This window comes from Chenopodium album, chromosome 4, assembly GCF_948465745.1.
Source record: "Chenopodium album chromosome 4, dcCheAlbu1.1, whole genome shotgun sequence".
NCBI lineage: Eukaryota > Viridiplantae > Streptophyta > Magnoliopsida > Caryophyllales > Amaranthaceae > Chenopodium > Chenopodium album.
In genome coordinates, this window is record NC_137837.1 from 900,560 (window position 1) to 920,783 (window position 20,224).

The window sequence follows — 20,224 nt, forward strand, 5'->3', positions numbered from 1 at the left end:
TTCCGCTCACACTATGTATTTTTCCTCTTTTTCTTACTTTCATATCACCTGCTTGCATTATTTTTCTCTTCATTTTCAACTGTGAATATTTGCCAAATTAAAAGGAATTAGCTTTTGTTAGTAGTCGATTCTCGTACTTATCAAATGATACTGTCAAGAATTAATTTATTTTTTTGGTAGAACATTGGAAAGGACATTGTTACATAACATCATACATTGATATGTATGTATTTATGTTACATTGTTGTATTTTTTAGGCTCTAATTTGCTAGCGAGTATAATATTACTGTAATAAAATTACTCTCAAATGTATTGCGATGTAAGAGTTAAGTTAAAATTACTTATAGTATAGAACTATAGATCGTTCAAGTAAGGCAGCATAGCACAAAACACACTAAACAAGTGCTTTTAGTATTATAAGGCTAGTCCACCTCAGGGTAAGGACTAAGGAGGAGAGTGTTGTCTGCACGAGTCTGCATATGTAGCTCTCAGTTTCTCACTTCTCGGTTTATTTGCTCGCTTATGAAGCATTATGCAAGGCTGATTGATTATCACAAATCGGAACCTAGTTTTAAGAACAGCAACATTCATTTCTTTTTGGAAGCTTACAAGCCATGGGTGTCAGGGTGTGAGTGTGAGTAAACATTGAAAGCATAAATCCCCACTCTTAAGACTTACAAGAGTTTCAACAACGAAAACAACAACAAAGCCCTACACGTAAACTCCACGCTTTGTTAGCAATGGTAAAACCGTGTGGATAGATCCTAATTAACGCAATTAAAAAAAAATACAAATTGAACCCAATTGAACTTAGCTTGTAGTCAAATTATTTGTTTTGTTTTTTCAGATGGAGATGCTGTTTGGAACTCCCATACCGGTGACCCCAGGCTTTTCGGATATAGGCCTCAACAACTCATAAGGTACAACACCAGCTCCATGCCTATGCTTTAGATTTTCATCAGCATTCCTGTTGTCAATTGATTTGTCTAATTTACTTAGCCCATCTTGAAAATCTTCAAAAGCTTTATTTATCTCTTCTTCTGCCTCCCAAGATGGCTCCTTCTTTTGGCCTATATATTCCTCTTCGGATGAATGACTTGAAAGTACATCCAGTACTGCCATAACTGTAGCTGCCTGTGTCATTGTTGGGAAGCATTCGAGTAGTGTCTTCTCGGGACTTCTAATGAACAATGCCCACCCTTCATCAGTGCGATTTTCTGTAGGCATCTTAGTCCTAGTGATGGTAGGCCTGTTAGGGAAGTAACCTGCATAGGCGTATTGGCCGAAGTTGACAGCAGCATGGTGCCCTGAACTCACCCATATTATGGTTGACACAATTTGGATTAGATCTTCTGGAGTATTTAGGGGCAGCCACCCTTCTTTCTTGTCTCTATGCCCTTCGGTAATTACCTCCATCCACCAAGCTTGAAGCTCTTCATCTGATTTTACTAGACTCGGATCTTTATAGTAGTGGCTTACATATTTTGTTACCCACTTCTTAATGCATCCCCATAGGTCTAAGCCATCTTTCGCGTATGGATAGTCATCAATTATGAGCCTCACTCCATGTTCAGCTGATGGATCTTCAACTGCCATTCCCCTATTATATTCCAACATAGAGGCTTGTTAATACGAATGAAGTATTAGTTATTTAGAGAATTAGAGACTAATGGGTGCATGATATGAGAGTTTGTTTAATTCAAATAATTCAATGATGCTAAACCAGGAGATTAAACTACCTGTGTAGCAGGTCAGCTGGTAAGGCTTCGCGATCAAACTGCCACTCTGATTTATAGATGGCAGAGCTCATCTCTAAGCAGTACTTCCCAGGTGAAAAAGTTCTCTCAATTATACCATCTGCATTAACCAAAGCTAGCCTAGCAAGGGCGTTGATCTCCATAGTGTAACGGAAATGAGGATGCAACAACCTATATATTGGGTGCATAGCGCTCAAATGCCTATTTGCTGCAATTATGTAAGGTTCTGTGCAGCAATGTGCTCTAAGCCTGAAACCAACCATTGAACCAATCAAATTAGACATGGTAGTAAAAATTCTCTGTAAAAATAAAGTCAAAGTTATAGGAATTTAGTCAACTAAACTGAACTAAACTTATTGGAGCTGAACTGAACTGAATATTTTATGAGAGAAGGAAATTAAAAACTAAACTGAACTGAACTGAAAATAATATGAAGAGAACAGACCTTAAAGCAATACGAGTAATTTGTTACATACGCGTAAATAAAGAACAGATTAGAGTTTATGGAAATAATTACCAGTGGCTTATAAGTTGGTGGTAGCCAGTGTCATGAGCAAGGACATGAGCCTTGGCAAGCTTCCAAAGCCATCCTTGAGTGGCATTGTTTCTTGGCATAAATACTTCCTGATACGGAACTGGATTTTCTTTAGTCGGAGGCCGGGTTAACTCAATAGCAAGAGGTTTTAATGCTTCATCATCATCATAGATGAACAAAGTTCGCGATGCATATAAATTCCTCCCCTCAAGCTCCGATACTCTGTTTACGTAAGGCATAAATGCATCGTGGTAGTCAATTATGAACAATTTATTCTCTTCCACTGCCTGCAATACAACAATATATAGGATAACATACAAAGAAAATCATGAGATTAACATACAACATTTTAAATTAATTAATCAACACAATTGATTATATAGCAAACCTTTCTTAAAGTTATATGATATCGTCGTTTTAACTCATTGTCCAGCAGTTGTTCTGTCAAAACTGACTCAAATTTGCCGCAAATTTGTTGTTCTAGGATACTGTTCAGCATCGATATCTGTAAAATTAGCACACACTTAATTAGTTTTTTTTTATTTTTTTGAAAACCCGTTAAGAGTGCCTTATATTGATAATTTATCCATCAATACATACGGAGCAACCTCACAAGGACAATGGTTCTCCCAAATTTGCACATTATCAAAAGGCGTTAAACGGGCTAAATTATGAGCAACTACATTGCCGTCCCGTTTAACGTGACACCAATTAACGGAATTAAAATCAAGACAAGAAGATAGAATATCATGAAGTACTGCATCCAGGTCAGTATGGAAGATCGAAGCTTTGCTCAGCCTATTAATTAGCACTTGACTGTCGGACTCAATCACCACCTCCTGCAGACCGTGAATTTTTGCAAGGTTAATTGCCCAAATAACAGCCTTCCCTTCTGCTATGATAGGAGCCCAGTGTGCTCTGAAGTGTCGGGTCGCAGTGAAGAGGACTTCTCCTCTCCAATCTCTGGCAATGACCCCTAAACCCACCCAACCTGCCACGCTAAGGCACGCATCACAGTTCAGTTTTATCGTGCCCTCTGGAGGAGCTTTCCAGACCTTCGAACTTCTGCTTGCGCTTTTCTTAATACCCCCATAAATCCTCTTAGAGTAGGTGTTGCAATCTGCAGCAAGGCGGAAGACACGCTCTACAATAATTGGATGGTACACCTCATTGCCATTGAAGATCATGTCGTTTCTTCTATTCCAAATATTCCACATTAAAATAGCACCTCTGCATACTTTCTTCACTTCAAGCTTGTTCCATGACTCAAATAAGTCAAGGAAAGTCATACCATTGGGCCACAGAGACATCTCGGTGCAGTCACACTCCACCCAAAGGTGCCGCACTGTAGGGCAATCAAAGAACGCATGTTGCAATGTTTCAGGGGTACCCGAGCACCAAGGGCAGTCCGCTTGATCAGTCATATGTCTGTGCTTGAGATAGGCTCTTACAGGAAGAGTCCCTGTGCAAACACGCCAAAGGAAATGTCTAACCTTTGGGGTGATGTCCAATTTCCAGATATCAACCCAAGATTTATGAAAAAGATCAAGGTTGCATCCCTTACCAAGCATGTAAGCCGATTTTACATCATAGCAGCCATCTTTAGAAAATGCCCAGTAGATAGCATCAGGTCCTGCTGTCGAGCTCAAGGGAATAGCAAGAATGCTACGAACATCCCCTTCATTAAAAATTCTCTCGATGCGCTGCACGTCCCATGTACGAGACTCATGATCAATTAAATCCTTCACCATTCGGACTTCATCAGAAATTGGGGTGGTAACAAATCGGCTCTCACCATTATCTACCCACGGATCACTCCAAATGTTGACAGACGCCCCATTCCCTATCCTCCATAGTAACCCCTCCTTAAATAACGCTTTTGCAGACCACACACTACGCCAAGAGTAACTGCCCCCAACGCCAAGTCGAGCATCAAGGAATCTTTTTCCCGGATAGTATTTCGCACATAGCACCTTGTTAAGCAAAGAGTTTGGGTTACTAGTAAGCCTCCATGCTTGACGACCGAGCAGAGAATCATTAAAGACTCTTAAGTCCCTGAACCCCATACCCCCAAGAAATTTGGGAGTACAGAGGTCCTTCCAAGTCTTCCAGTGCACCCTCCTTTTATCATCTTCCTGACCCCACCAAAACCGCGCCATCATAGCATGAATGTCGTCTATTACTCCTGCCGGAATTTTATACACCCCCATAATGTAAGTTGGGATGGCTTGAATTACCGATTTGAGGAGTATTTCCTTCCCTGCTCTTGATAAAAAATTTTCCTTCCAACCCGACAACTTTTTCCATATTCTATCTTTCAGAGCCGAAAATACCATCTTTTTTGACTTTCCGATGATGGTTGGGATCCCAAGGTACTTCTCATGCTTGTCAACTTGCCGCATTGCTAAGGTACTCAATATTTCCTCTTGCATTGTAGAACTGACACCTTTGCTAAATGACACTTCCGATTTGTCATAATTAATTTTCTGCCCGGAAGCTTGTTCGTATACGTTGAGAATTTCGACGATTTTCGAACACTCCCTTCGGTTGGCCCTTGCAAAAATAAGGCTATCGTCTGCAAAAAGAAGATGAGATATTTCTGGCCCTTTTCTGCTAGCTCTGGCTCCATGAATAGTCCCATCAACCGAGGCTTTCCTCATTAGCCCAGAAAAAGCATCCGCAACAAGGATGAAAAGATACGGGGAAAGAGGGTCCCCCTGTCTGAGACCCCTAGAAGGGGTTGCCGAGCCACAAACATTACCATTAACAATAAAGGAGTACTTAACCGAAGTCAGGCAATCCATAATGGTCCTAACCCATCTGTCAGCAAATCCCATTTTCAAAAGCAATCTTTCAAGAAAATTCCACTCTACTCTGTCATAAGCTTTACTCATATCAAGTTTCATTGAGACCAAACCCTTCTTTCCATTACACCTCGTTTTCATCGTATGAAAAAGTTCTAGAGCAATGAGAGCATTGTCAGTTATGAGTCTTCCCGGGACAAAAGCACTTTGGTTTTCAGAAACAATTCCAGGGAGAACAGATTTCAATCTCATGACAATGGCCTTCGAGGCGATCTTATAAAGAACATTACAAAGAGCAATTGGTCTAAATTCAGAGACCAGAGTAGGAGATTTCACCTTCGGGATAAGAACAATGTTAGTATTATTTACAGGGCCAAAGGATTCATTACCTTGTAAAATATTACTAACAAGAATAGTGACATCATCACCAACAATATGCCAGAATTTTTGAAAAAATATGGCATGCATACCATCAGGTCCCGGAGCTTTGCAGGGGTGCATTTGAGAAAGAGCGGCGAAAATTTCATCTTTAGAGAAGGGTCGTAAAAGATCAGAGTTAATCTCCGGAGTGATGAGATTTTCAGTAGACCCTAGAACAGCATTACAAGCCTCTTCTGACAAGGGGCCAGCAGTAAATAAATTTTGATAGAAATCTTGAATGATTTTTTCTATCTCCTCATCATCATTCTGCCAATTACCCTCATCATCAAATAGGCCTTTAATTTCATTTCTGTGTTTCCTCTAAGAAGCTTTGTGGTGGAAGTACGAAGTGTTTCGATCCCCGTCTTTGATTTCCGTGGCTCTAGAACGCAGATACCAATAGGCTTCCTGTTTAACATGTAGATCATCCAGCTTTTTCTCAATGTCGGAACATCTAGCAAGAGACTCAGCTGACACTCTTCCCTTTCGTACGTTCTTCAGAGTATCTTCCAACTCCCCGATTTGAGCTTCTAATCTCTGGAATTTTTTGCGGCTCCAAATTTGAAGATCATTCGCCACAAATTTCACACGGTCCTCCACCCTCCCTACATTGTCCTGCCACGCCCCCCTGATCACCGCCTCACATTCACCGTCCAGCAGCCAACATGTCTCAAAGCGGAACCTTGTTTTCCTTTTTTTCTTTTTCCTCTTTCGGTGCACACCAAACCTTACTAGGATTGGAGAGTGATCTGACTTGACCCTCATGAAGTTCTCGACAGTCGGATTCGGAAAGGCGTCAAGCCATTTGCCATTAGCTACAAAGTGATCGAGTCTCTCCCTAATAAGAGTTTGCATAGTTAAGCCTCTCTCCCATGTGTACCATTGTCCTATGAATCCCAAATCATGAAGATCGCAGTCAATAAGAGTATCACGGAAATTAGGCATCTCTTTCCTTACAATATCTGCTCCCCCCTCTTTCTCATCATAGGACAAAATCTCATTGAAGTCCCCACCAAACAAAATAGGACCCTCAAATTCACTGCAGAGGTTTCTAATTAGAGTCCAAGTTTTGTGTTTATTGTCAGATTTCGGCCACCCATAAATTCCCACAAAACGCCAACATGAGCCAGTGCTCGTTTTGATATCACCGCAAACATGATTTTGAGAAAAAGAGACAAGAGAGAAATCAACACTTTCCTTCCAGAAAAGACACAGACCACCCGCTGTACCAATACTACTAACACCAAATGCATACGAAAAACCAAATTTATTTTTATTATTTTCAGCAATCGCTTTATTCACTTTGGTTTCGGACAAAAATAACAAATCGGGAACTAAATTTGAGCACCATTTACGAAGTGCTCTAACTGCACGAGGGCTAGAAAGCCCCCGGCATTTCCAGCATAAGTAACTCATTGGGAAGGGCGGGGTTGATCCATGTCAACCTCCGCCGGACTAGCAAAAGAAAGAGTCACCTCAGGGTTAGATTTGAGTCGCTTCCCAAAACATGCTTCACTCTCTTCTGCTTCAGTAAGTTGTTCTGCTTGTTTCCTCTTTCCAAAAAGTGGAACGTGCTCCTCCATTGTAGTATCTATATCTCTATCCACACGTCTCCAAGACTTGCCTGGTTTTACACTCAAACTGCTCTCTTTATGAGTAGTATTTTGCTCATGTTCAGGTGCGGAGAGAACCAAGTTTGCAGCAACAGGGGATTGTTCTGTGTGAGGTAAATTATTATCATTAAAAATCAGAGGAGGAGTCAGAAGCTGCTGCTCAAGAATTGGGGCTCCATGTTCAGTTTCTGGTCTAGCTGTCACATTGTCTTCTCTAACAACAAGAGAATCATTGTGTTGGTGAGTGTCCTGTCTCAACTCCAAAGCTTCTGCCTTTTCCAACGGTGGCTGCAAAGGTGAGTTGAAGAGCTTGCGGGCCACAGTTGATGGAACCTTCCTGATGGCACGGGGGTCATAGTACCCAGGGAGTTTCGTTCCTTGATTGCCTTTAAGCTTAGCCAACCATGCTTTTTCCTTCTCTTGGTTAAAAATTGACGTTCGAGGCAGCTTCTTTGGTGAAGCACCCAACCAAGGGTCGTACTTATACACAACCCCATTCTTTACCTCCTCTGCTTCGACAAATTGACACTCTACATCTGTGTGGTCCATTCTCCCGCAATAGTAGCAAAAATCGGCAAGCCTTTCATACTGTATACTGCACCATTTAGAGGTTTGCGAGCCAGTCGCAATCTTGATTCCTCTTCGCAGAGGTTTACTGACATCCACCAACACCTTAACCCGCAAGAATTCATTCCAACCCAGAGGGTCGGAATCATCATACTCCACAAAGCCCCCTAAGTGTTCACCTATATCAAAGGCAAAATCCGCTGAACGTTTGTTAAAGGGAACGTCTCTAATGCGAGTCCAGAAAGGTGTACTCTTAAATCGCACCTCCGAGGGCTGTTCATCCCCAATGATTTATGTCAAGAGAAGGAGTTTTTTGTCAAAAAACCAAGGGCAACCATCTAGCACCCTTTTCTTATCATCCTCGTTAAAGAACTGGAAAACAAATAAATTAGTCTCCACCATCCTAATTGCCACATTGTCTCTGATTTTCCATACATTCAGAAGAGTGCGCTTCATTGCCTCAACATTGAAGGGCCTCCCCGTCAATAGTTTACCAACCAAAGTCAAGGAAATTTGAGTTTTCTTATCATCATCAATGTCATCTATATCGCCATCGCCAATGATTTTGTTCTCCTCTTCTGTCAGCCGCAATTTTTCCAATTCGTTCTCCAAATTGGCCTCCATTGAAAGAAACAGTAGAGAGAGGGGGAAATAGGCTAAAATTTGATCAGAAAAGCTAACTTTCAAACGGAAAACAACTAACTGAACTATGCGAGAACCCTAGTCGAGGGACGAGAGCAAACCCTAGGCGAGGGACTATACATTTTATTATGTATCAATTTATACTTAATTAGTTAATTAGCATGTTTTTTAGGAAAATTATCACACCAAAGTTAATCTAGAAATTAGCTAGTTCGATGGATTTCATAGTTCGGTATATTGGAATAATCTACCATAAAGACGTGATAATATTAATTAGGAACAAAAGAAGTATGTAAACATCTTTTAGTTTTAATTTGCAGATTATACCGTGACACGCTTGATGCTTAAAGGATTCATCCCAGCAAGAGTTTGACGAGCAAACTCCTCATCCTTAAACCATGAAAAAGCATCCCCTAATATAAGACAACCAAAAATACATTCAATCACATACAAATTAAATTTAGAAAATGTGAAATAAACATTAAAACAGTTGTAATAATATCATATATCACAAAGTAACTACTACGTACTTCGATCATATACCAAACGACGATATTATAATAAGATGAAATTAAAGTCAAAATGTGACAATTATTTTGAAATAGTTTTACGGAGTATATTCTTACGTTCAAATATCTGGGGGAGCTCAAAACGGAAAACTTTTTCAGCAGAATCAGAGGCATCTCTGATAAATCTATGCACCACATCTTGTACACCCCCACGTTGTTGCATATCAGGACACTTAATTTCTTCGTTGAAGAGCCTGTTTATGGCTGTGATGAATGGATATTCCTTATCATCATTGATGAACTTTGTCTCCAATGGTGGTATTAAATGATGCAGCAAAGTGTACAGGGTACGAAATCCGAATTCTTTCAGCTTCAGTTCCGAAAATGTTTCGTCTCTAGGTACATACACATTTTCTTTAAATAAGCTAACAATGCTACCTGCACCAATGGCGGAAACCAGAATTTTTTATAAGGGGGGCAAGAGTAATATATGTAGTGGGAAAGTTTTGTATGTGGCCACATTCGTGTATAAGAGTAATCTCCATTTAATTGTATAAGTAACCTCATTTTTTCATAAGATTAATCTCATGTTATCCATAAAAGTAACTCAAATTCAATATACGAAAAAAAACAAGTAATTTAGAAATAAGTAACCTCATTTGTTTATTCGAATAACCTCTATTTTATTTTTAAAAAAAAAAAGATGAAGGAAAAATTCCACATATTTAAGAGAGTGGTTCCTTTTTTCTCATTTAAGTAATATACATACGTTAAGGTAACCCCATTTGCTCATCACTGTAACCTTATTACTAATTAATTGTCTTATAGTATGTGATTATGTAAAGTGACCAAACCATATGGCTAGCCACATATACGGTGTATTTGGATAAAAAAAATGGGAAAGAAATAAAAGGAGGAGAGAGAGGTGAAGGGGAAGGAAGGGGAGGGGAGGGGAGGGAAGAAAGATGAATTTTCCTTTCAAATCTCTCTATTGTTGAAGAGATCAAATTCTTACAATTTAATCCCTCCATTTTTCTCCCCTTCAATTCCCTTCCTTCCTCATTTGTTATCCAGATGAAAGGTAATTTTACTTAATTTTTCTTTCCTTCCTTTCCCTCCATTTCCATCAATCCAAACAAAGTGATAAGAATTTGTAGAAATATATAGATCAAAAGAAAGTGAATGATAGTAGAAGTACCTCCTCTTGCAATAAGACTTCCAGTTCTACACCGCCTTGGGTAAGGAAATTCTTCACTACCACCCAAACTTGGTCGAAAATTGCCCGGATCACCAAGGTCATTGTAAATGTCATAGTCATAGATTCTCTCATGAGGAAGGCGTTTTTCTTTAGGTTTTGTATCCCCTCGCAAGATTTCAAGTTCATACTCCCTCAGCCTTTTCAAACCACTTGGTGTTTGTGATGGCAAATACGACTACAACATGCATCAATGGAAATTTTTCTATATTAACTTCAAGGAAGACTATTCAATAACTACATAAATAATTTTGAATCATTTGAAAATGCATGAAAGAGGTGTATAATCGAAGTACCTTATTAGCAAAGAAGACCCTACTTTCAGAGTTAACAGATTTGGGGTGCACCCATGAATTACAACTAATAGTTTGTTGTGACATTTCAGGGAAACGTTCAAGAACAATGTCAATGACGTGCATCTCAGTACGGTGTTCATTCTCGACTTGTACAGCACCCACCTTTCCGAACCCTGGCTTAATTTCTATATAAGCCACATATTTCGCAAACTCAACCTCAGGAGGCTTATATCCGTCCTTAGTTTTATCATCCTTAGCAACCGGAGTATACACTTCGTCCTTAGCCGTTGAATGATAGGCGGGCGCTTTGGGTGTAATGTTCTCACAACCCGTAACTTCAAATCAACAGAAAAAACCACAAACAAATAATTAATAATGAACATTTTAGGTATTTTAAGCGGACATTACACTAAACTAGTGAAAATTTACTAGAAATAATGTTTTTACACTTACTTGGGTCAACCTCAGTGCCAATTAGCTCCAAGTTTAAGACAGCATGATGACAAAAATCAGCAAATTTATCGGCTGTTTCGCTAGGAAGGTGGGATACGTACTCAACAATAGATGGTAATTGTACAAAGATGGTGGCCTTGACATATTCTTCAGTGGATATATCTGAAAAGGCTGTTTGGATTTTGTCGATATTTTTGGCATGTATTTCGTCATTAAGGCTTTTATCATGGTCTGGTTTCCCTAAGGTGTCATCTTTATGATGAACCGGTGGCGTTGGAGTTGGAGGTGGAGTTGGAATTGATGGCCCAGGGGTTATGGTGCCGAAAAGGTCTTCCAAGTTGGGCATCCTATCGAGTAATCTCATAAGGACCATTATTCTCAATATTGCAAGAACTGACACAATAAGCAACACGACCCATGAAAACCAAACCCCAATAGCCATTTTGGCTCGTGCAATGCCTATAAATAGCCACCAAAATGGGGGGTTTATCAATCTCAATGTAGCCACTAAAAGCTTAACGAGACTTTTCTACGTGATACAAACGTAACAAGCTTAAGTTATTGTCTCACACACGAAATAAATTTTTTTGGTGGATGTCTTTCGACAATTTTTAAACAATAACTAATGGGCTTGGATGGGGATTGTATCGGAATTAAAGAAGAAGAAGAATAATAATATTAGAAGTTGGATTTTTTTGATGGGAAATGGAGTTACAATAAGGTTTCGTTTTATAGATGATGATGAGGGCATGCATGGAAATTAATTTTGTAGTACTAGAAAACTAATATGACTATTAATAGGATATTATGTTAATTGGAGATGGGCACGACGTCAACGTGCATACAAGCTCAGGAACCAACTACATGGTTTATGTGACTAAAAAAAGTTTACCTTTTTTTGGGGTCATATATAATTACTTTAGGTGAGTATATTAGGGGATTAGCACGTTGTGCATATGACAACTAGGCCAATTCGGTAGGACGTTGACCCAAATTAAGAATAGAAAACTCTTTTATTATAATTGACTTTTAACCTTTGTACATCAGAAAAGACCGGATACAACTGGTCGACTGTATGAGGTATGCCCACATAACCCAAAAGGTTCATCCTAAAATCAATTTGTAAAAAGTATGGTAGTCTACCAATCATCACCATTTGATATCGAAAGAAAAAATCATTGATGGGATATGTGTATATATCTCTCCAACTTTGTGCTTTGTTACGCCTAATTCTTCTAAACTTATTTTCATTTCAATTTAAATTAAGTTGTTTAGGTTTAGTAGTTATTTTTCAGTTATGTTTAATTCAGGCCGTTTTAGTTCAATTATCATTATTATTATCATTATTATTATTATTATTACTACTACTACAACTACTACTACTACTACTTTAGTTTAATTATGTCGGTTTAATTTGATTCATTTCAGATCGGTTCAATCTAGCTCAGCTCATAAGAATAGGGCTTGGTGTTAGTGACTTTAGTGTGAAGTGTATGTTTGCCTAATTAGGCTGCTAGACAGTTTAGCCCCAAACTTATGATCCAATTATAAGGGTATTGTTTCTGCAGGAATCCGATAACCCGAATTCAAGATCCAAAGCTCGAGTATGTAACCCGTTCTGCTCCTGCACAAAGAGAAGAGATAAGCTAGCCCCGGTGTGAATCCGGGGATAACCACTCCAAAGATTAAGTCAATAAGTGTTTATATAAGAGAGATGATTTAGAGAGAGAAAGTAGTGAGAGAGAGAGAGAGAGTGTAATTAATGCTACCTTCTTTATGAAGTAAAACCGAATTATTTATATGTTTACTAGGTGACAGATGGCAGTTCAATAAGTAACATAATTTCTGCCACGTGTCAAACGTGAGCATGACACGTGGCAGCTACCTACGTGCCGATATGTATACTTTATAGGAATGCCGATATTAACAAAAGCCATTTGATGGATCGAATTCAAATAGTGTGTCGGTCTGTCATACCATATCGGCCCATTATGATTTCCGTTATGTAGATATTTCCCCATACAGGTATATTGGGCCTGTGAGATAAGTATTCCATATTCCATTTTTTTTATTAATTTATTATTTTTTTTATAAAGTATTCCATATTCGTTTTTTTTACTTTTTTTTTGAAAGTATTCCATATTCAAGTAGCAAGTGCAAACTTAGTAATTTATTTACTCCACCGTCAAATCTCTTCTCAGCTGCGCCGCCCGTAGCAACCAACGTCCTCTTCCGCCACCACTACCGGCGACACCACGTATGATGTATCTTTTTCACCTTTCTTATTTTTTTTTTGGGAAGTTAAAACCTAAAAATTAATTAAACTGCTTTAATGATTATAATTAGATTAATTTGATGGGTGATAATTGACATAAATTGTATTTGCAATTGTTTCCCTTTTAAACTAGCGAAAATAAAAAGTACGGAGTATAATTTTCTGGAAATATATTTGTAATTAGTGAATATATATAATCAAAGAAGGCTTGAAGCCTCATCTTTCCGAGATTTATGCTAGGACCTTAGCGTATTACTACTGTTTTATGAATCTGCTGGTTATATATCTACTACCTTTGTTAATTGTTTTCTACACCTTTCCTAACGTAAAAAATTCTAAAGTTGCATATAACAATCAGTATTTGATTTGTTGTTTGTGGATTTCTGTTGCTACATTTTTGCAAACTGCTATTTAACGACTAATCTTGATGAATTACCAAAGTTTTCGGAAATACTATTTGATTTGCACTGCTTCCCTGAAATTTTTTTAGTATATACTTTGATGAGTTTATAATTTTATGTGATGAATTCTTGTAAGATTGACATTAGAATATTGGATGCTAATGACTTCCTCTGCTTCATACCTTAGATGTTCTAGCCTTCTAGGTATCATCACATGTATAAGTCTATAACTATTATCAAATAACCTTTTCTGGAATGTAAAAATAGTTTATTGATCTATACTCATACAACACTATAAGTCTATAACTACTATCAAATGCACAAATTAAATTTCCCCCCTACCCCCTTGTAACACCAATAATTATGATGTGAAGCTAAGTTAAGCTAAATATCCTAAATTATTACAACCAATTAAAAAATTTCCTTTCTTATAAAATAAAGTTGTATATAAAGATTTTGAATTGTAGGTTATGGGTTTGGATTATATCGAAATGCTGTTTGGAACTCCCATACCAGTCACCCCAGATTTCGAAAATGGCTTAAGTAGTTGATATGGTAAAGTTCCTGCTCCATTTCTGTTCTTCCACTTGTTATCTGCATTCCTTGAATCAACAACATCCTCCAAGTTTTTCAAACTAGCATTGAACCTCTCAAATGCTGATTTTATCGTTGGATCTTCAGCCCACGAAGGCTCAGTTTGATCACCTATGTACTCCTCATCAGGGGAATGATTCGACAACACACTAAGAACAGCCATAACTTTTGTTGCTTGCAGTTTGGATGGAAAAGTTTGGAGCAAAAAACCAACTGGATCTTTAGCAAAATTTGTCTTTGTTTCTTTAGTGGGGTCTTCTGAAGGCATGTTGATTCTTGCAATGGTAGGCCTGTTTGGGAAGTACCCTGCATAAGCGTACTGACCGAAGTTGACAGCAGCGTGGTGCCCTGAAGTCACCCATATCATGCTTGTTAAGACTTCAATGAGGCTACTAGGTGTGTCGAGCACAGGCCACCATGTCTCGTCTTTCTTGTCTTGATGCCCTTTAGTTCGAATCTCTTCCCACCATGCTTGGAGCTCATTATCATCCTTGACTAGATGTTCTGTAGCATAGTAGTGGTTGACATAGTCAGTCACCCACTGCTTGATCGCGTCCCAGAGGATAAGCCCATCATTGGCAAAAGGATAGTCCTCGATTGTCAGCTGCAAACCATGGGGTGCTGATGGATCTTCAATAGCCAATCCCCTAATGAAATTGATATTGATACAGAATGAGTTGTTAGAGATGGAGTATGACATAATTACACATCGAATTGAACAATTTTGTATTATTAGGTACCTGGCAATAAGATCAGCTGGCAAACCCTGTTGATCAAACCTCCACTCCTTGTCATATACATAAGAGCTGAACTCCATGGAATACTTTTCAGTAGAGAACGAGGTCTCAATGATCCCACCCGCATTAATCAAGGCTTGTCGAGCAAGAGCATTGATCATCATGGTGAACCGAAAGTAAGGGTTCATGAGTCTGAAAATTGGATGCATAGCACTGAGTTGTCGATGGGCTGCAATTATGTAAGGCTCTACGCAACAATGAGTCCTTAGCCTGCAAAACCGAACAATTCTCTTATTGTTGATATTATGATATGGTTACTAGAAAACCGAAGAATGAGTCCTTAGTCTGCAACTCTTCACATACCAGTGGCTAATAAGTTGGTGATGACCAGAATCATGAGCGAGTACATGAGCTTTAGCAAGCCTCCAAAGCCAGCCCTCGGTAGCATCCCCGCAACTCGGTGAGAACACTTGCTTCCATTGTGGCTTCCCATCATCAGTAGGAGGCCTTGTTAGCTCAATCGCAATAGGCCTAAGAGTGCCTTCAGGGGTGAGGAAAAACAACGTTCGTGATCCATACAATGTTGTGTCTTTAATCTGTCTTACTTTGTTCACAAAAGGCAGCAACAAATCATGGTAGTCCAGCATGAAGAGTTTCTTTTTCTCTAGAGCCTACAGTTTGCCAAAAAATACAGTTAGATCAGAAATCGAAGCCTTAAATTCAGGGGAAACAGAGAGTATATATGATCAAGTACCTCTTTCACAGACATGATGCCCATGATCTCTTCCTCGACCAACTTTGAAGTGATTGCTGATTCTGGTGGACCATAAACTTCAGGATCTAGGTTGCTCTTCAGAGGCCATTCCTACAAATTGTGTTAGAGATTATCAGTTCGAGTCCAATGTTTGAATTTGTACGTAGTTGTATGTATATGTTCTGTTAGGCTGCCATGTTTAAATATTTGTACTCAGTCTATAGCTTAATTGTTTTAAGTCTCGGAATAATATCTAAGATTTGAGATCAAATTTTATCTATATGACTCATGAGCAAAGAAATAAATATGTATCGCGAGCAGTTACAAATTCATACCGTGACAAGCTTGATTGCGTAAGGATTTAGACCAGCAAGAGTTTCGCGAGCAAACTCATCATCTCTAAACCAAGCAAACTCATCTCCTACACATCCCATACAAAAACGTTATCTTCAATGAACAAAAAATAAAAAATTAAAAGTAGAGAAATTGAGATTTGAGCAACGACTTACTGTCCATTAATTCAGTGGTAGGAAAACTAATAACATCTTTACTATCAAACAGGTTAGGCAACTGATCTTTCATGTTACTTCTGTTTTTCATATCAGACAACTCAATTCCTTTGTTGAACAATACGAGTATCTCTTTGAAGCTTTCGAATCCGAGATTCGTATCAACAATGGTTGCCTCTAGAGAAGGTAATAGTGCATGCAATACATTGTCTAGGACATTGATCCCAAATGTTATCGATTTCAAATCCGAAAAATTTTCGTCCCTTGGCACGTAGAAGCTGCCTGCCCTTTCTTCTGACAATGGATCTATATATGTATATCACAATATGTAAGTGAGTTAAGATGGAACCAGTAATTAAGTATATTTAAAAAAACAAATTATTAATTGAGTGACATTTTTGTAAATAAATCATTAACTTTTTTTTTTATCAAATGTACCTTGACCCTACATGGCCACATACATGTTACATCAATCTTATACGAAAATGTCACGTTGACAATTGAAAATTTGTAATTATGCCATATGATATTAAATGCTCTTTTTGTTTATCTCCATGATAAAGAAGGCTTTTTTGAAAAGTCTTTCAATTAATTCTCCATATGCAATCAAAATTCGATTTTAATGGCTCTTTGGTTTACTAGTCCTAGGTGAAATTACCTTTCTTAGCGGGTGGACGTCCGGTTCTACAACGCCTTGGATATGGATGTTTCTTGGTTCCTAGAACCGGCCGGAGAAGCTCAGAGTTACTATCAGGATCACCAATATCGTTGTAAGTGTCATAATCATAAATTCTATCATAAGATCGTCGTTCTCCTTGTCCATTGCCCCTCAAACTCTCAAGATCCTTTTCACGCAAACTCTTTAATCCAGCTGGAGTTTGTGATGGTAAATAAGCCTATAAAGTAGAGCAAAATATTGTAATTATTGTAAGTAATAACATAAAAAAAAAACTATATGTTTGAGCAATTCAAACTCAAGCTCGCAACACCTTTTATTCAGGTTCACATAGAAGTAGGTGCATCCAAAGTTTATTTATTTATTTATTTTTTTTCTTTCATTTGATATTTTTGTTCTCATTTTAAGATTATAAAATGAATAAAAAAATATTAAATGAGTAGAAAATACCCTTTAATTTCGGTGTATATAAATTATTTTACAGGCCCGAGCTAACTAGTTGAATTCTTAATATTAACTTGTCGAGTACTAGTTTGTTTCATCACGCTTACCTTATTCGCGAAGAAGATTCTTTTCTCAGGATTATCGTACTTGGAATGCACCCAAGACTCACAATCCACCTTAACAACACCTTGAGGCAAGCCTTCGAGGACGATATCTTTAACGAACATTTCTCTTCTATGCTCATTTGTAACTAAGATTGCGCCAACTTCTCCAAAATTTTCATGGACTTGTAACTTTGATTCATACTTGGTTTCATTTTCCTCGGGACGTAAAAAGATGTTTAGTTTTGCTGGTGCTCTAATTGCCTCCTTTTCCAAATTTGCCCCCAACTCTGTAAGATCAGTACGTATATATCAATTCCTCATATTATTAAAGCAAGAATTATAAAACAAATCAATTTTTTTTTTTTTGGATTCGATTAATTATGAAAAAAGCTCGTAACAATTAAATTGGTAAAAACTAATGTCCTCAAACAATAAAATTATGCAATTAATTAACCCCAAATCAATCTAAATTAATAGAAAAAGTGTTTCATTTCAAAAACATTTTTTAAATGGAAACGATATACATAGTTGTGAGAAATATCTCATTGGAACGAATCAAATTAAAAATTCATGCATGAGACTATTATTTTCAAACAGAGGGAGTACATCAATAGTTTTAACGCATGAATGATTGTATAAATGAATACTTGTATAAATGAATACTTGTATAGAATAATGAACCAACATACTTGGATCGGCGGAGCTAACAAGTTCCAAATGGAGAGCATTGCCTAGCAAGAGATCTGAAATGCCATCAATTCCTTGGCCTAAACCAATGTTCTTCAAGAACCCAGTAGCAGTTAATTGGACAGTAACAATAGCTCTAACACTAATTTTTTTAGCCATAATAAAATTGATTTTATGAAGATAAATTACACTATGATTTTGTTTTTTTTAAGGTTCAAATAAAAAGGTGGTACTAGTTTAATCTCAAAGAGCACCGTACCCTTTATATATAACTCAATTATAATACCATTTGCGCGTCTTACTGAAAGCTACTATTATTGATAAAAATAATAGTCTTCTAATAAAAACAATTTATTTAAGGAAATTGTAAAAACGTTGTTTCTAAGTGGACTTTTCTAGATAGCTTTCATTGTCAACGAACCCAACTAGTATTGCGAGAAAACTAACTTGATAGGGGACCAACAAAAGTTTCAAACAAAAGTTCGTATTTGTCAAAAAAACGAAAGTTCGTACAATGTTAAATGCATGTGTTATGTGGATAATTTCCTACTCCCTTTGTCATTTAAAAACAATATGACGTACGTGTTGTACGAATGAAGTAATTTCTATATTGGATTGTCACAAGTACGGTTTAGAAAAATTATTGTACTCGTACTAGCATGTGGTTTACCATGTCTAAGGGCCCTCGTCATTCAATTAGAAGGTACTACTTGAAAGGTCAATCAATCAATCAATCAATCAATCAAAGCCTTAATCCCAAAAGTGGGGTCGGCTAACATGAACCAAATATGATTATTCCGTGTAGTCATCAACATAAATCTTTCTCCTCCATCCCTTACGATCCAAAACTTCATCCTCACGTAAATCCATGCACTTCATATCCTTCCTCACTCCTTCCAACCAAGTCATTTTTGGTCTCCCTCTTCCTCGTTTAATCCCTCCATGATCCCACTCTTCCACTCTTCGCACCGGTGCACCCACGGGTCTCCGTCTTACATGTCCAAACCAACGCAGACGATTTTCCCTTAATTTATCTGCAATGTCTGCCACACCTACTTTCTTGCGAATAACCTCATTTCTGATTCTATCTCTTAAAGTGTTTCCACACATCCACCTTAACATGCGCATTTCCGTAACCTCCATCTTTTTAATATGCTCTTTCTTAGAAGCCCAACATTCTGTATCATAGAGCAACACTGGTCTTATGGCAGTCCTGTAGAATTTTCCCTTCAACTGTAGGGGAATGCTGCGGTCGCATAACACTCCCGTGGCCGCTCTCCATTTAAGCCACCCTGACTTAATTCTGTGGGTTACGTCTTGATCAATGTCACCATTCTTCTGGATGATCGACCCAAGATACTTAAAACATTCACTCATGGTCAAATCCTTTCCATCCAAACTCACCACTTCATTGCTTGTCCCCCTCTGAGTGCCAAAACGACATACCAAATATTCAGTCTTACTCCGACTTAGCTTAAACCCTCTAGATTCCAACCTTTGCCTCCATTGCTCCAACTTAACATTAACCCCATCCTTAGTCTCATCCACCAAAACGATATCATCCGCGAACAACATACACCATACTACTTGAAAGGTATGAGAAGAAAATTCTTTAACAAGGCCGGTCATATAGTAGCTTTGTCTATCATTCAACTATGTAGACTAATAATAGAACTTTCTTTGTTAACATGTACTCGTACTTTTATTTACCTTGATTGCAATGTTAATATATATAAAATAGAAAACGAGTGAAACACCGTCATATCATAATTGGACCTGACTCAAAAAGAGGGAGCAAATTAATGGGAGGCTACCTAATTGGCGTTAGATCTTCAACTAGTACTATTGTTAGATTTGTAGATTTATTATTGTCTAGCAAAATTCACCCTAATTTTGGGCTGAAGCCTGAAGGATATATTTCTACATATTGCATGTCTCGACAACATATTATTCAAAAACATTAATTTAATAGGAGGATTTTTGGGAGTTCAAGATTACCCAAAAAAGTAAAATGTTTCAAAATGTAGATATGGAATTGAAGTTCATAAGAATAGAGGTGCCAATTCGAGTAACTAGGTCGGATTTGGTGAAACCTGGTTGGCTTGAGTTCATTTTAAAGTTGAGTCAATTCTAAATTACTGTGTTCCTTTGTACAAGTCGAAACTTGAATTGATCTTTTTAGGGATTATATT

At 37.9% G+C, this 20,224-nt stretch overlaps 2 protein-coding genes across 2 annotated transcripts; both read right to left on the bottom strand.

Moving 5' to 3' along the window:
* Positions 1–843: 843 nt before the first annotated feature.
* On the bottom strand, positions 844–11,293 carry LOC145626201 (linoleate 13S-lipoxygenase 2-1, chloroplastic-like). Its single transcript, XM_081678629.1, has 9 exons — positions 10,852–11,293; positions 10,399–10,733; positions 10,046–10,280; positions 8,965–9,261; positions 8,666–8,751; positions 2,681–2,797; positions 2,275–2,579; positions 1,740–2,006; positions 844–1,600 (listed from the first exon to the last, which is right to left on the bottom strand). The coding sequence occupies exons 1-9, from the start codon at positions 11,291–11,293 to the stop codon at positions 844–846; spliced, it is 2,841 nt and encodes a 946-aa protein (XP_081534755.1).
* A 2,465-nt stretch (positions 11,294–13,758) lies between these two features.
* On the bottom strand, positions 13,759–18,253 carry LOC145628403 (linoleate 13S-lipoxygenase 2-1, chloroplastic-like). Its single transcript, XM_081680702.1, has 9 exons — positions 18,035–18,253; positions 17,349–17,632; positions 16,780–17,017; positions 16,122–16,427; positions 15,948–16,033; positions 15,613–15,723; positions 15,222–15,529; positions 14,862–15,128; positions 13,759–14,768 (listed from the first exon to the last, which is right to left on the bottom strand). The coding sequence occupies exons 1-9, from the start codon at positions 18,189–18,191 to the stop codon at positions 14,009–14,011; spliced, it is 2,517 nt and encodes an 838-aa protein (XP_081536828.1). The 5' UTR covers positions 18,192–18,253; the 3' UTR covers positions 13,759–14,008.
* Positions 18,254–20,224: the final 1,971 nt, after the last annotated feature.